The sequence below is a fragment of the Electrophorus electricus genome, chromosome 8 (assembly GCF_013358815.1).
Source record: "Electrophorus electricus isolate fEleEle1 chromosome 8, fEleEle1.pri, whole genome shotgun sequence".
NCBI lineage: Eukaryota > Metazoa > Chordata > Actinopteri > Gymnotiformes > Gymnotidae > Electrophorus > Electrophorus electricus.
Window position 1 is genome coordinate 9459836 of NC_049542.1, and position 17222 is coordinate 9477057.

Sequence of the window (17222 nt, forward strand, 5' to 3'; positions counted from 1 at the left end):
ATTCCTAAAAAATGTATAAAAATCTTTAAAAAAAAACCAAAGATTTTTGCAAAAGATAACACTATTGATCCTAAAGGAAATTGCAGAAAAGATATACAATTAGTATAAACCAAAACACACCACTAAATGCATCTTAAAATACGTCAAATTAACACATGAATAATAATATTCAAAAGAAAGGGGGTGGCAGCATCTTGGGGGGTGGGGGGTTCTGGAAAAGGAACTAGTGCACATCAGAAAATAGATGAGGAAAACCAATTTTCAAGTAGTACTGAAGCACCACCTGAAGACATCCAATTGAAGTGGCCATCAAAAAACCCTGGCCTGAATCCCATAGAAAATTTTTGGACTATCTAAAATCACGTCTGCGTAAGGATGCCCACAAGCGTGACTGGATTACACCAGTTCTTTCAGGACAAATGGGCAAAACCTCTGGCAAATCACTGTGAGAAGCTTGTGAAAGGCTAAACTAAGTGTTTCATTCAAGTTAAGCAATTAAAAGTCCTATCAAATGCTAATAAAGTAAGATTTTTGGCCCATTCGTGGGAAATGTATGGTAACAACAATTTAATGCTTTTAAATGTCAAAAGGCCTATGTGTAAACTTTTGTGTCAGCTGTATCTAAAACAGGTATCTAGTCCTGGGCTTTGTATCAGTTACTTAGTATCAGTTGTCTGTTGCACACATGGTAAAGAATGTAGAGAATTGTTCTATTAAATTCACTGTCCTGGGTTAGCTTCACATGTACAGTATAGCTGAAAAAAAGTTGTTGTGGATAAGTGCATCTGCCAAATTCCATAAATATAACGTGTGACATGCATCCGAATTAAACTACCTTAACTTACCCAATTACCCCCAAATACTTAAAACATTTGCGCATGTTGGCATGTCAGCGTTTTGTTTCTAAAATAAAAGCTCTCATTATAATTTGGAAATAAGTGTGACTTTTATTTTGAAAATTACCTCACTCGACTGAAGTCGCCATTATCCCTGCAGGATGTAGATTGAGTAGTTATTTACCAACAAGGTTAGATAGCTAGCATAAATAAGCAATTTTATGGGACCGATGGAAAGAGGCTATGCTATGAGTCTATTTAATAATGCAGTAAGCCCTGTAGGTAGGATATAGTTGTGCTTTGGTGAGTTCGTTAACGCTAGCTAGCTAAATAACTTACTCCTCGCTTATAAAAGCAAACAACAACTCTGAAGCAATATAAGTTAACCTAGCTTTCCAGTGAAACTTCGCTAGTCTAGCTGGATATACCCAGACTTCATATGAGTGAATAACCTATGTGCTTAAATATCTCGCAATTTTTAAAACTAATTACATACGCTCATTTTGGTAATGAGCAAGTTAGTTAACTAACATTAACACTAGCTACCTTTATGGCTACCTATGTGGCCTATTTATAACGTGCTTTAGCTAGCTAGCCAAGTTAACGAGAAAGTTAACTTCGCTCTTGTCAGCGCCGGGGACGGACTTCAAAAACGTAAGTTGCCGCTCTAACAGAGTACTGTACTTTCTATGTATACAATATGTAAACAGTACTTCATTTTTGCTAAGAGTTGTAGCTACTTAATTCGGCGTGTACAAACACACAAGACCTTTTCTATTTAGAGACGAATAAAAATAACTTTTATGTAAAACCATTGAACATAGGTGGGTGAACACATGGCGAACGTTTGCCGCCATAGAGTCTAGAAAAGAACCAAAGACGTTTACAGTAGGTGTATAAAAAAGTTCCAATTTTATGTACTGCAGCATAGTTGGGTTATACATGGGTTGTAGTTTACAAACTTTTGTTTATCCATGCTATTTTTCAGCAGCACTTTTAGGCACTCGTTTTCTTAACCTAAACTGTCTTTGAAATCATTTTAAGAATAAACCTAACACTAAAAATTTAAAACTTGTTTTAGCTTGAAAAACCAAGATGAGATGTTACTTTGATTTTAAAAAAAAACAAACCTTCATATAGATACATGTTTATGGAGCACATATTGACACACAGAAAAATGTGTTGGTCTAATACAACATGTAAACCTGATATATCTACGCTGCGCAGCCATGGAAGTGTAACTTCAGTCAGCCCACTTCAGTTCGGGCTGTAAGATGGGCACCGCATGGGTCAAGTCGCCTGCCCTCAACTGCCCCTTGAGACTGCTCTGTGTGCATGTAATCGTATTATAATCCCGTATGATGTGAAAAGGCAATTTCTCATATGCGTGTCCCAAGAAAACACTTAGGACTGTGTTCTATTTACAACCAAAGCAATCTGAACAAAAATGCACATCATTGCACACTTTATAATGTTATTAATAAATGTATTGGTAGGTCTTACAGTGTTTAAATAAAAAAACTAACTAGAGGTGCAATTTTCATATTGCATATTATTGCAATATTAACAGAAAACTGTCAAGCCCAGTTAGATGCAAAATGTTTACCAGGTGCAAGCGCAAGAAGAGGTTTCTGCAGGCTTGGCTTTATGTAATGTATCCCAGCTCTTCATGGTTCCCCAAAACACCTTGAGGGACTGAGTAAGTGGTCAAGACATAGGCAATGTAGGGGACAGTGGTTAAGGTACTTGACTAGTAGTCAGAAGGTTGTCAGTTCAAGCCCCACCACTGTGAAGTTGCCACTGTTGGGCCCCTGAGCAAGGCCCCTAACCTTCAATTGCTCCAAATGTACTCACTCAGTCATAATTGGAATTCACTTTGGATAAAAGCATCAGCTAAATGTAAAAGCTGTTGGTGGCCTATATGGCGAGCAGGCTCTGGTGCAGTACTGCATTTATTGCTCAGAACATGGATTTTCGTTCACTAAGATGCAGCTGATGGCATATACCAGTTCAGTGAGGAGGAAGAAGAACCCAGATGAAGTTGTTTTATTGCTTTCGGAGTAGGCACGCAACTGAACCCAGCATCAGGATTCCTGACACCAATGGTCATGGTAGGGTGGAATATGGCAGGAATGAGATGATGGAAAAGTACTTCAGCTTCCTCATTTCAACATTGGAAGAGCATGGGCCGAGGGAAGGGTCAGCAAGTCTACAACTGCGATGAGGATGGATTTCAGCTGAATGATACCAGGCACAAGGTGTTAGCACCCCGCAGATCTAAACATTATTAACAGCAAGCCCAAGTCACCTGGGATTTTGTCAGTACTGGTCTGTTTCAATGCATATGGAGAGGACATTTCACTGTTTTGCTAAATGAGTTCCCAGAGGCCCATAAATACAAGTAGGACCCTCTATGGGAAATCACTGTCGGGGTCCACCGACAGGGCCCTGTTCCAGTGGTGGTTCCATCACCTTTATCTTGCAAACCCATAAGGAGTGCCCTCTGCACGTAATTCTGACGTACACAAGTCACACCTATTGGCAGAAGTTACTGAGGTTGCTAAGAGGGAGGGTGTCATGCTCCTGTGCATTCCACCTAATTGCTCTCATGTCTTGCTGCCACTGGGTGTGGGATTCTTTGTCCCTTTTAAAAATTGGGTCAAATAATTTTTCCAGAGTGGCTGGTGACTTCTGCCATTTTAAGCACTCGTATATTGTTCTGCAGTTTTCTACCAGCCCTACCAGCATCTGAGGGACTGGGGCATTATTGTGGATGCTTTTGGGAAGTGTGGCAGCTACCTCTAAATCCACTTGATATAGATTTAAGCCACCTCATGCCCTCTACTGGTCTCAGAAGCCCTGCCACGAGCCCACGGAAACCATGTGTCTCCTCTCCAGTTGGAAGCTTCTGCATTCTCCCAACCACCCACTCCAACACCCTCAGCCTGTATCAATCACCCTCTGGTGGTAGCAGGGTTGATCCAGCCCAACCTTGCAGAGATCCTCACCTGGGTAAATTGAGTCGTCGTCCCCCAGGCGAGTTTCTGTTGAGGTCCATGTCATTACTAGGCCCAGACAGCCTTAGACCCCACTGCTGCAGCAAAGAACAAGACCACTACCACTCTCCCCACCACGGCCTGTGGGACAACTAGCAACTGCAAATGCACTTGCAGGATCCACCAAGTTTTGTGTCCACAGTCAAGTCACCACCACTTATGTTCCAACAGCCAGCACAGCTGGTGCCTCTTCTTCATGCTCTGCCTCTTCCTCACCCCCTGCAGAAAGAGGTAGTTATCTTATTCTGCATTTAAGTCAGTTTATTTATAGAGCACCTTTTGCAACAGCCAATCACAAAGCATCTTTAGAGATGTCTGAGTCCAAACCCCCAGTGAACAAGCCAGTTCACTATTATTATTTTCCTATTTAAAGTTGAATAATATAAAACCTTTTAATTGTAATCTAAATATTATCTGGCTACAGGTGCAAAGAGAAATTCTGATTCTGAATATACTTTTTTGTTGTTATTCAGTTGTTGTTAGTTATTAGTGTGCATCTCACCATGTCATTATAGCAGGGCTTCGTGTATAATCTGGATGCACCCTGCTTTTAAGTATCATTTCTTAGCGGTAGAAGGAAAGTTTGGCAAGATGAGGGAGAAGACAGAGATGCATCCATGGCTCAATCCAAAGGTAGCCAATAGATAGGTGTGTGTTAAATGGAATGGCAGTAATTAATTTACTATTTATTTTCAGTGTGTCAGTGTTTCATTCTACATGTCAGACACTGGCTGTCTACACCTCCTACAAAACTCACCAGGCTGTAGGATCATGGGTGTACTGTCCTCTGGGACCACTCAGAGGTTGAACATCTCTGATGCCAGAGGACACATGCCCACATCATGCCCTTGTCTTGATTTTATGAGTGTGTACTCATTCTTATTATAAATAGATGAACATCCAACTGCTGTGAATGTTTCATTTTTAAAAACTGTTATTAAATGTTTTTACTAAAGTATTTTTTTTAATTATCTTTGAATACATTCGGTTGCATTTTATTTAAAAAATGTTATTCTTGAGGTCTGTTTGATTTCTCGAGGTTAAAATACTTTTAAAGGAAGACATTTTTTAAAAAGTCAATACTTTGTACTTTGTCGTGGAAAAAATGTACATATCATTACTATGAAAGAGTTGGACGCTATTTTAAAATAAAAGAAACTCTGAAGACCCGGAAACTAGGTGGTCAGTATTGCTATTCTTGGACTCAAACAAGACGTCATTTAAAAAAAAAAAAAAGTAAAATGAGCTGCTAACTTGTCTTGCAAGAACGGTGAAACTTCCGTTTGCTAGAACTGGTGAGACTATATTGGATGTTTAAATGTTTTTGCTTCATTTATTGGGGAGAAATGTCTGAAAATATTGCCATTGTTTTTCACTAGTGGTATGTTCAACGTGAAGATTTAGCCAACAGAATTCAGGGTTTCTGTCTTGCTGTTCCAAGTTCTGCACGTGGCGAATATTGATTTGTTTTCTTATTTCATTTGTTGGAGAGAAATGTCTGAAAACCCTATTGCCATTGTTTTGTGTGTTTAACTGTAAAATTTATACAACAGATTTCGGTGCGTGTCACTGTCCATGAGTAACCTTTGAGTCCCAAAGGCAGCTGTGGGTGGCGTAGATTTATGCTGAGCTAACTGTCAAGATCAGGACAGAGTACGTTTTGGTTCCACACCGGCACATGCTGTTCACTTTCCTAGCTAGCTTGGATAGCTAAATTAAATGGTATTAGCCGAATGCAATACTGGCCAGTTAGCTGCATGAAAAACTTCCTCCGACTTGCACGTAACGTCGGCCACGTTATCATCCTAATGTGCGACCCTCTGTGCGTTTCTGGCATGCTATTATGAGGCGAATTCAATATGTTTAGTATTGGCTACAAATCTCTGCATCATAATGTTGCCTATCTGAAATTGTCGTTACAGTAGCGACTTCTTCAGTATCCGTGACAGCTCGGGTTTTGATATGGCAGCTCTCTGGAGATCTTACCAGTCACTGATGACCAAACGTCCATGGACTGTTCAAATTGTAACAGCTGGTAAGAACCGTAAAGTCCCTCCCTTCGCACACACATTGAACTTCAGTCTGATGTTTTCCTTTCCTCCTTGTTCCAAAAATGAGTCTGATGGGCTGTGCCCTTTGGGTCAACTCGATCTCAAGGATCCCTGTTAACTATTTCCTGTAATTAAACATTTACTTGTTCCACAAACCGAAACAACACTGAAACAATGTAGGAATTCTGGGGTGCTTTGTCCAAAGTTCTGAAATGGATAAGAAAAATACATGTCTTTTAAAATATTCAAAGGTTAGGTTCATAATTTTTTTTAAACTCATGCCTTTTTAAAATTGTTGTCTCCCATTATTTTATAAATGGCCACTGCAGAATCTTGCCACTAGCTTAGTGCTGAGGAACTCCTTTGTAGCGTCTCATTAATATTAAACACAATCCAAGATTATCTTTATTTCCACAGAAGCCTTTCAAATGTTGCTGACAATCTTGATGTTACTGATGATGATGATGATGATGATTATTATTATTATTATTTTGTGCAGCAGGAGTGTACAAATTGTGGGGATGTACTGCAACAATTGTGGTTCAACAAGGTGGATGTAATTTTAACTTATCAAATGGAATACTCTTTTTCAAAATGGTACGGTACAGAAGATGCAAATAATTATACTGTGTTTAAATGCTTCCAAAAACAACAAGGGTTAGGGGGTTTTGTTGCCTTAAACTGATACTCATTTGCATTTAAGCCCACTGCGTATCTGCTGAGGGTCTAAGTTTCTCTATGCTGGAACTATCAATATTTCCTCTTTATCCCATACTCTATTGCGAAAAGTATGCTTGATTGAGTTGCATCCTATAGATGAAATTGCTTTCATTAATTTGTTCTATATAAAGGCTGAGCCTTATATTTCTTAATAATGAATTTTATGCACAGATCACATTTATTTTGATCATAGTGCAATATTTACATTTAGTTTAGAAACTGCACTTACAAACTTCTGTCACCAGATGGCAATGAGGAGAGGAAAAAAAAGCCATTTTTATAGGACCCTCTAATTGCTGAAATCCAGTTGTCTGGTTATAGAAACCTTTAATAAAGACCCTCTCAAACAAGGGGTACGCCTGCAGTCATATTTACCAATATTTCAGTATTTCTTTATTTTTTAAATAAACTCAATTTGGAGCTGATTTATATATGCAGTCTGTATATAATAAAAGTAAATTAAAAATACAAAATGAAATTAATAAAGTATGTATGTTATTCATACACACTTTCATGTGTTTTTGTATAAGGTATTAACAACCCATCATAAATACCAATCATGGATGTTGTTGAAAATCATGCATGCAATACAAATACACATGCCGATGACACTTCTTCTGATACCATAATATTTGTCTTCTGAAAAGAAAAAAAAACAAGTTAGTAGGACAATATTCATCTTGATAGACTTATGTTCATATTATTTTACTCATTTTCTGTCAGCTGCTTCAACCATGGGCACACTTTTTATTCCCCAAATATGGTGCCTGAACATTTTCCTCATGATGGGTTACAGTCAGTCCTGTCTAAACAGAATCACCCAGTCCTTGAGTCACAAACTTATTAAATAGATGGAAGAGATGTGCTTTCAATTTTCCTTAAAAAATTCATCTTGGATCTTGTTTTTTGATTAGATGATGTGCTCCAAGCAATAGATTACATTTTTTTAGAACTGAGTTTAAAACGCTCTCATAAAGTATCAAAGGTCCCCAAAATACATGGCATGTACATGACCTCAGCTGGTTGGTTAAGGACTGCAATTTAATGCAAGCAAGTGATCTAAAGTGAGAGGATTAAATGACTTCTTTAGATGACCTGTCTTCTGTGGATTTAGCTATCCAAACTTTATAATGGCATTTCAGATGAGGTCTGTGGTTAAATGTGTTCTTTTTATTGAATGTGTTGAGAAAGATTAAAAGATGTTAATTAATGTAGCATTAAAACATAACATAATAAATGAACAAAACAGTGAAAATGAATGAAACAAGCAAAGGAATGAGTCAGCATATATAGGGGCATTAATTATGTATTAATCGCTTAATGTACAGTAAACACAAAAATCAGTGACATCCTTTGAGGGCAGATCTGAAGGTATTTACTCAAGCCCAGTTGCTATGTTGCCCCAATCTCATCAGCTAAATGTGGCGGAGTGCGTTGTCCCTGTGGAAAAGTGAACAAGCAGAGACCAGATCTCTGCCAAATTGATCACAGATAATTTCACCCAGACGTAAGATGCGTCAGTCAGAGCTATTAGCCCCCAGTGGCACTTCTTCAAGGACACACAGTGGGGAATGTTGTGCTGATATCAGCACTTTGCTCAGGGAGACGCATGCTCGCTCATGGGCCCTATTCAGTTGAGTGCCATGCTCCTTTTTGGCACCATGGAGTGGACAGATTGCTTCTGAGGGTGTGGTAAACTTTTTTGTGTCTGTGTGCACCTTGGGAGCAAGCAGTTGTGCTTATAATTTAAAGGGCATCTTTCCCCTGCACTTCCCCACTCCCCAACCCCCACTAGAAGTGAGGATAGTGGAACCACACAAGTCGGCCTGCGTAAAGCTTAAACAGGCCAGTACACCACTGCCTTGGTTGTTGCCAGAGGGCATTCAAGGTTCACTCTTAACTGATGGTAGTACAGCTTTGGGAGCCGAGCAGCAAGCTGCAGGTCATTTTAAGTGTGGCTAACCTCTACAGATATTTTAAAGATTTGAGTGCTCCTTGACCTTGTGCACGTGAATGTTACAGCCAGAGATTTAAGCACAAGTGTCTTACCGTCCTACTCGTTCTGCTCTTCCTTCCCATCCTACACACATTTTCCTGAATGTACTTCTTTTATTGAGACAAGCCAGTAAAAGCCTTGCAAAGGTTCCATTCTCTTTCCACTCTATTTTGGATTAGTTCTTTCCTGACATTTTAAGGAAAGGTTAGATCACATAAAAGTGACTAGCTTGCTTCACTAGGATCTGACTATTTGTCCTTTGTAAACCATAATGTTTGGATGTGCAGGAGGTAGTGATTGTCCTATAAATTTCAAGGCGGATGCTGCTCTTTTTTTCTTTTTCTGAAAGCTTTTTTTTTTTAAACAAAACTTTAACAATCAGTTGCTGAAGGTTTTTAAAAGGTGCTGTTACCCAACTTTAAAATGTTAGCCTTAAAGGCAAGACTGCATAGAACATGGAAAAGAATAGGCTGTTAGGATTGTGAGTTAGGTAGTGTAGTTATGAATTTCAGTAGTAATGCATGACTCCTACCAGCTGTGTGATCTGTACACATTTTAACTTGTAATCATGTTACTCTGAAATTGAGCGTAAAATGTTTTAATTTTGTACTGCTTGGATACAGTAGTGGAGATTAAATTTGTTTGAGCATTTGTAATATTTAAATTGCGTCAGCACTTCACACCACATCTACTAGTTATGGACTTGCTTTACAAATACAAACGATCTAATTAAAAAGGGAATATTTCATCACCGCTCACAAATTCACTGCCTTTGCAGGGTAGCCGTCACCATTTTGTGGACTGCTTACACTTAGTCATGTCTTAACACCCATTTGTCCTGCTCGGCCTGTTATTCCCAAGTGAGGGGCGGAGGGAGTGTGCTTAGTTCATTGTTCAGTAGTCAGAGATGAGGCATGACCTTGCCTACTGTTTTCTGTAGGAGTAAGATGAGTAAGGTGATACCAGAGGCTCAACCAGAATCACTTGGCGGGGGCGTGAAGTCTGGGCTTACCCTGTTGCACGTACTAACATGATGTCTCAGAGCAGAGAACCCAGCACTCTCTATCTAGAGGGGTATAGAGCTCACTGCCCCTCCTGCTTTATTGTACACAATGAATCCTGCTCCAGTCTTGCTTGATGAGAGAGATTCTCCTCAGGTTTAAATTGCGCTTATCCAAGGTGAGAGATATCAGCCCAACCAGGATAAGGAGCTTTTTCAGTGATGCAGTGTTGTGTGATTACAGAACCTGTTTAATGTCATTTTAAGTGGACTCTTTAGCTTCAGTGGTAGTACACTGCACACTGGGGATTTCATTAAAATGTCAACAATGCATCTTCCTGCTATGCACTCATGAGGGAACATTTTAATATTAGCCTTAGTATTTTCAGTAACAACTATAAATAATCTTATTCTAAAATTTTGGTGGGTTTGCCTGTGTTGACTTATAACAGAAGTCGCCCTTTGGGAGAAATTATATAAAAACAAATAAAATTATGTAGAAAATGTTCTTATTATGATGTCAGGAACTAACATTCATCTCAAAAGAGTAAATTAAAATATGAGTGATGGATGCATAATTGAATATGTGGCTCATGGATATATATTATGTCTCATTGATTTTGCATTTGCAATAAACTTGCACAAGTTGGAAAGACTCGTGATTAATTAATATTACCCTTATGTACACTTCTCCAGTAGTAGCCATTATACAATGTGCTTGGGAGTTTTCATCTGCCTTGACTTGTATGGTACACACACTTAGAAATATACTTGCTTGGATTGCAATACGCCCAGCTTCTACCTCTTGGTACCCCTGCTTTTTATTTTGAAACATTTCAACTCATGACACAGTCTATCAGTTGGACAAACTGCAGTCTTTTCTAAAACCACAGACATTGCTGTCTCAGATACTTCATGTGAAATTAAGCAAGAAATGTATCAAAAAGGAAGGCAGTTGATGGTTAATGCTGTCCTACGTTGTACCTTCTTTACTGTCTCCCATGGCTTAGTTTGAGTGATTATTATTTGCATTGCCTCCCTGATCCCTGAGAAGTATGTGTTGTGTGAGTTTTGGCATTTACCTGTCACTTCAAATGTAGTAGTATTAATCACAGTGAGGATTCCCTTGAGTCAGAAATGTGACACATAGCCAGTATTCTAATAAACTACTAGCTTCTGTGGATTAGGGAGATTGGCAGCATCCATTATTGGCAGCATAATGAGGCACAATTATTTGAGTGATTATTTTAAGACCATGGATCATGTACAGTAGCAGATGTGGACTAGTTTGAGGAAAACATAGAAGGCCTACTTGATGCTAAAAAAATATTCGGTGATCATGTAATCAGTTGGATCTTTGGAGTTTATATTCATGTGGACGACCAATGTGTGTCAACATCCAACTTCATGCACACATGCATAATGCATGGGTTTATGTGCGGCCCTGCTTAGCTTTGCCTGGAGCCGATCGAAGTCACATTGGCGCATGTGAAGACCCATGACATTTCTAGCCAATTGGATGAAATGGCTCTGTCAGTGTGATTGACACTGTGTGTGTGTGTGTGTGTGGCAGAGAGGACACACTGACGTGCTGCACCCTATCTGATATCAGTCGCCATCACTCACATTCGGCAGACCCAGTTCATTCAGCTTTCCCCTCACTAGCGCGTGTGTGCGCACACTCAAGCATGCTTTCACACAACAGGGTGCCCACAATGCTTTCTCCAATGCCTGCACATTTCAGTCAGAAATAGTTTGACTGAAACAAATCTGTCACTCCATTCTCACACACACACTTGCTTGCAGCTGCACAAGCTAAGGGGCATGACGTCAAACCTGAAGTCTTTTTGAGTAAGGCCTTCAGTGGCATGATCTCCCAGTGACAATGACTTGAAAGACTTGTTTGGTTCGTGGTGAGTCATGCCCTCCTGAGAGAGTGGACAAAGGTGTCTCTGGCTGTTTTTTCTCAGAGTTTTGGATGAACTGAGATGAAATTGTTTGCATAGTTTGTTTAGGAAGTATTATTTTAAACTCGAAATGTAACGAAATTTACCAGGTAGATGGTATTGATTTTAATCTGAAGTTTTTCCTTTGGGTGAGCACATCAATGTCAATCTTTTTAGGATGCTTCAAACTTGAAGATGTCTCTTTACAGAGCTTTTCTCTACATTCTTTCTTTGTCTTTTCTTTCCTGAATGCAGTAAAAATTGCTCAGTCTCTTAAGATGTCTCGCAAGACCAGAGTGAGGATGTTTTGTTTACTCTGGGTCTGTCTTGGACAGGGGGGAACAACTTTAATAATAATAAAAAAATATTATTATTATTATTTCTATTCCTATTTCTGTAGCTCTGTTTAGCCTTTCTTGTGTTCTCACATCACTGTTCCATTCAGGTAGTGGTTTCTTACAAATGGCTTTATTACTAAAGAACATTCATTTAGCTTTACTAGGAGCACCATGTTTGATGTGAAATTCTGAACCTGACTTTTAAAGGTCACGATTGGATGATTGGATAGCTTTCTTAAAGGGTAATGTTCTATTCCTATTTGCACCTCTAACAAGTTCAGATTTAATGTTGTGAGCTGTATGCACAAAATTATAGTACACTGTTATTTATAGTAATCATTAGTTCACGTAGAATATTCAGGATTAAATAGAAATTGTTACTGCATTTACATGGCATTTAGCAGATGCTCTTATCCAGAGGGACTTAGAAAAGTTATTTGTCATTTACTCATAGAATACATCCTAGCCAGTAAAGTAGGTTAGAATCCTATATACCAATGAACTAGAATACTATTGAAATACAGGGATCAATGCTAGTTTCAGTTAGTTGGCATAGGAGCAGGGTCAGTGTTCATTGAAATATTCCACAAATAGAAGGGTCTTCAGCCTGCGTTTGAGGACTGCAAGGGATTCTGCTGTTCACACAGCAAGTGGAAGTTCATTCCACCATCTAGGAGCCAGGACATAGAATAGTCTCAATGCTTGTCTTCCATGAGACTTGAAACATGGTATCTCAAGCCAAGCCATAATTGAGGTTCAAAGTACTCGAGGTACGGATTGGGCTTTTATCATTAACATCATGTATGGAGGAGCTGGTCATTTTTTTGGTTTAGTAAGCAAGCATCAAGATTTTAAATCTGATGCGTGCAGCTGCTGGAAGCCAATGAAGGAAGGGCAGCAGTGGAGTGATTTGTAAACTTTGGAAGATTGAATACCAGTCATGCTGCTGCATTCTGGACAAGTTTTAGAGGTCTGATGGCTCTTAGAGGAAGTCCAGCAAGTAGTGAGTTGCAGTAGTCTATCTTTCAGATTACAAGAGACTGCACAGGTACCTTGGTAGCTTCCTGCAAGAGAAAGGGCTGAATCCTTTGTATGTTACAAGGAGAGATCTGCAAGACCAGCTCACTTTTTTGAGACTTGAGTTGAGAATGACAACTGGTTGTCCAAAGTTATGCCCAGGCTATGAGCAGCTTCAGATGGTGATGCCAGGTAATTCTCAAAGCAAACTGTGAGGTCCTGGTAAGGGGTGGGAGTTACTGGGATGTACAGAAGCTCAGTTTTACTGGGGTTCAGCTTCAAGTGGTGGGCTGTCATCCATGATGCAATGTCAGTCAAGCATGCTGAGATATGTCTGGAGACCTGTGTATTGGAGGGTGGAAATCCATAACATCTAAAGTTCTCATAATGAAATCCTAACAGAACATAGATTTAATGTACTGTGTCTAATAGAAATGTGGATCAAGCCAAATCAGTGAGTAGCTGTAAACAAAGCATGTCCTTCTGGCTAAAGCTATGTACACCGCCCTTGTCTAACTGGAGGAGGCATTGCGGGTATTTATACTGAGACATTAGGCATTAAACAGAAAGCTGGTTATGATTTCCAGTTGTTTGAATTATTTTTACTACCATAAACGATATAGCCAGATATAAGAAGCCCACCCAGCCTCTTCTACTAATCTGCATGTACAAGCCATCAGGCCCCTACTCAGAATTTATTAAAGAGTTTGCAGATTTCCTCTCTAATCTAGTCACTAGCAGAAAGAGCCATTATTGTTGGTGAATTCAATATTTGCTTTGATGGTGCCCAAGACAGTCTGAGATTGGCCTTTAGTTCTATATTAGATTCAAATGCTTTCACCCAATGAAACCCTCACACTGGTGGACATGCACTTGATTTAATACTGACATATGTTGTAGACATAGATAACACGGTCCTAATACCCCTGTCTGATGCCATCTCAGACCATTCCTCATTTCATTTGAATTACATATGAACCACAATATAGTAACCTTGCCTTGGTATCATACCAGACGCCCGATCACGTCAGCTGCTGCACCTTGGTTTATTGCGAATCTCCCAGACGTATCATTTACGACTAGGATACCCTCAAACTCCATGGAACGTGATCAAATGACTGAATGCTTAGAATCAGTATTCTGCTGCACACGCAATGATGTTGCTCTACTTAAGAATAAAAAAAATTAGGTACAAAATATGAGAACAAAACACTCAAAAAATAGAACGTAAATGGCGCCACACTGAGATTGTAGTTTTCCAGCTTGCATAAAAGGAGAGCCTTCTCAAGTATGGAAAGGTACTTATTACCGCTCGAGCATCTTATATCTCTAAACGATTATAGAAAATAACAAAAATAATCCTAGATTTCTATTTAGTACACTTGCACATCTAACTAGGTATAAAACTGACAGATTACAATTATATCATCGCATAGTAGTAATGAGTTCATGAATTTCTTCAATGAGAAAATTAAGCACATTAGAGATAACATTAAGAGTATTAACGTGACATCAGGCAGCTACTTAGATTAGAGCAACCAAGCCAAAAAAGACTCTAGAATCTATCCAAGAGCCAGAATTTACATCTCTGATCTCACGTTCAAAATCTTTCACTTGCTATCTCTGTCCACACATTTTCTTAAGGAAATCCTACCTGAAATAATCGAACCTTTATTAAATTGACTAAACTCATCCTTGAACATTGGTTACATACCCAAATCATTCAAATTAGCAGTAATCAGACCACTTATCAGAAATTCTAACCTTGACCCATGTCAGCTATAAAACTACAGGCTGATATGAAACCTTCCATTTATTTCCAAGATCCTAGAAAAAGCTGTAGCTCAGCAGCTAAGCTCATACCAGAATCAGAAACCAGATACATTAAGTCTTTGTCAGGGTTTAAGCCTCATTATAGTACAGTCATTATGGATCCCAGTCTTTCGTTTGAAGCTTATGTAAGTAATATTGCTAGGACTGCCTTTCTCCACCTCAGGAACATTGCAAAGATTGCAAAGACATGCTCTCCTCACATGATGCAGAAAAGCTAGTCCATGCACTTATCACTTCAAGACTAGAGTACTGTAATGTCTTACTGTCTGGCTTTACCACCAAGTACCTAAACAAGCTCCATCTAATTCAAAATGCAGCAGCCAGAGTTCTTACTAAAACTAGAAAATTTGATCACATCACTCCTCTTAGCTACTTTACATCGGGTCCCAGGAAAATTTTGAATTGATTATAAAATACTTATAATGAACCACATAGCACTGAATGGTCTTGCCCCATAGTACCTTAGAGAACTCCTAGTGCATTACGTCCCACCCCTTCTGCTCAGATTAAAAGGTGCTGGCTCTTTTCTAGTACCAAGAATAAGAAAATCTACTGCAGGGGGCAGAGACTTTTCCTGTCAAGTTCCCACACTATGGAATAACCTTCTTGTAAATTTTCGAGACTCAGACACAGTTTTTATTCTGCTCCTTATTTATATTGTTAGTATTGTGGTGACTGTTGTTAGCCAGTATAGGATGCCCCTGCTTTTTTTGAGTCTTGGTTCCTCTTAAGGTTTCTTCCTCATGCTCTAGGGAGTCTTCCCTTGCCACTGTCGCCCTTGGCTTCCTGGACGGCTTGGATTCGGACATTTGTAAAGCTGCTTTGTGACATCTGTTGTGAAAAAAAAAGTGTTTTTTTTAATAATAATAATTTTTTTTACATTTTTAAAATGTCTCTTTGGCTTACTACATCAGCAGTGTTCCTTTAATACTTTTTTGGGAAAGCAAAACTATATCTTAGATAAATCGTTAACACCAGTGTTTATATTGCGCTGTGACTGTCAGTGTGAGGCACATGATTACGGCTGAAACTATCCTGTCTGATTTGTTTCACTGATATGTTTCACTGTATATTAATGATAATGTTCCCATGAGAATGTTCTCAGTGTAAATTGCAGCATGACATTCTTAGGCCATACTACCCTTATGTGCAGCAGATACCTGCATAGCACTGGTCTGAATGATCATTCTTGCTCTTCTCCTTGGTGAAGTGTTGGCATGTTTACCTTAATGCTGGCTCTTGTCCTGTGGATTGGGTGCAGACAGATGTCTGACTTTTCACCCTTGTGTACTTGGGATTCATGTCTCTCACACATACACACATTCTCTTTTCATTCCTTGCCCTGCTCCATTTCCTTCCATCTTTACTTCATCCTTTCCTTCTTAGCCTTTTTTTGTGTATCTTTTTTTTTCTTCCCCATTTGTTTTTACACCTTCCTCTTTGTCTGTTGCTGCAGGCTGTCTGGTGGGAGTTGGAGATGTCATCTCCCAGCAGCTGATCGAGCACCGTGGCTGGGCCAACCACAGCATGATACGCACCACCAAGATGATGGGCATTGGCTTCTTCTTTGTTGTAAGTCTCACTTTTTTTTATTTGATGCCTCAGTGGTTCATCCAAGTTTGTGTGAAGAAAAGTACAAACTGCTATATGTAAATCACCCACAATGGTACACATGGGGGATACCCATATGGGTGGACTGGCAAATGCATTGGCATAATATATGAACAAAATAGCATATTACAATAATATTGGAACAGTTTAAGATTGGGATATGCCTTGCTGCATATTAAAAATACAGTGACAAACTTTTGATGTGATTAATTGCAAGATAGACCTGAATTATTTTGACCAAATTTAATTGCTTGTGATATCTTATGTGCCCAAAGAAGATTCATCTCGAACATCTGTGATTGTTCAGGAAGCTCACAGCTCACAATATAAAACAACTCCATGATTTGTTAGAAGAATTGTAGGGAAACATTTTTTATCTTTGTTGCGAAAACCAAAATTGTTTATGATTGTGCGATCCTTCTGCTTTCCAAAGTTAGAGAAAGTGAGTGGAAAAGGTAACATTTTAATGTCTGTTGTGTATGCATGTAGACCAAAAAATGTTACCTCTGTGCCTACTCCAGGGACCAGTTGTTGGAGGATGGTACAAGGTATTAGACAAATTAGTTGCAGGGGGGACCAAAACTGCTGCAATGAAGAAAATGCTAGTTGACCAGGTATGACACTCTTCAACCCCACTGTGTCTTAGAGCTTTCACTCCTAATTTGATTCCTCTCTTTCTCTCTCCTCTTTACACTGATACTTTTAAGTGAACTTCCTTTATAAAGAAAATCACATGATAGTTTTTATTGCAACATAGGCTACAATGAATTCACATTGCAGCTTGGTGGGCTCAGCTGTAAGTAAACCAAGCCTACTCT

The 17222-nt window shown here is 39.1% G+C and overlaps 1 protein-coding gene across 4 annotated transcripts in view; it reads left to right on the forward strand.

Annotated features, from left to right (window-relative positions):
- The first annotated feature begins 979 nt into the window (after nucleotides 1-979).
- Nucleotides 980-17222, forward strand: part of mpv17 (mitochondrial inner membrane protein MPV17) — a 23103-nt gene continuing 6860 nt past the window's right edge. For 2 of the 4 annotated variants that reach the window (XM_027000619.2, XM_027000645.2), the window contains exons 1-4: nucleotides 980-1490; nucleotides 5815-5927; nucleotides 16250-16365; nucleotides 16926-17018. In XM_027000619.2, coding sequence (XP_026856420.2) covers nucleotides 5855-5927; nucleotides 16250-16365; nucleotides 16926-17018 — 282 coding nt within the window. In that variant the 5' untranslated portion in view covers nucleotides 980-1490; nucleotides 5815-5854. Of the gene's footprint in view, nucleotides 1491-5055; nucleotides 5188-5445; nucleotides 5546-5814; nucleotides 5928-16249; nucleotides 16366-16925; nucleotides 17019-17222 lie in introns of those variants that run through there. The other 2 variants (XM_027000629.2, XM_027000636.2) reach the window with 2 other exon arrangements.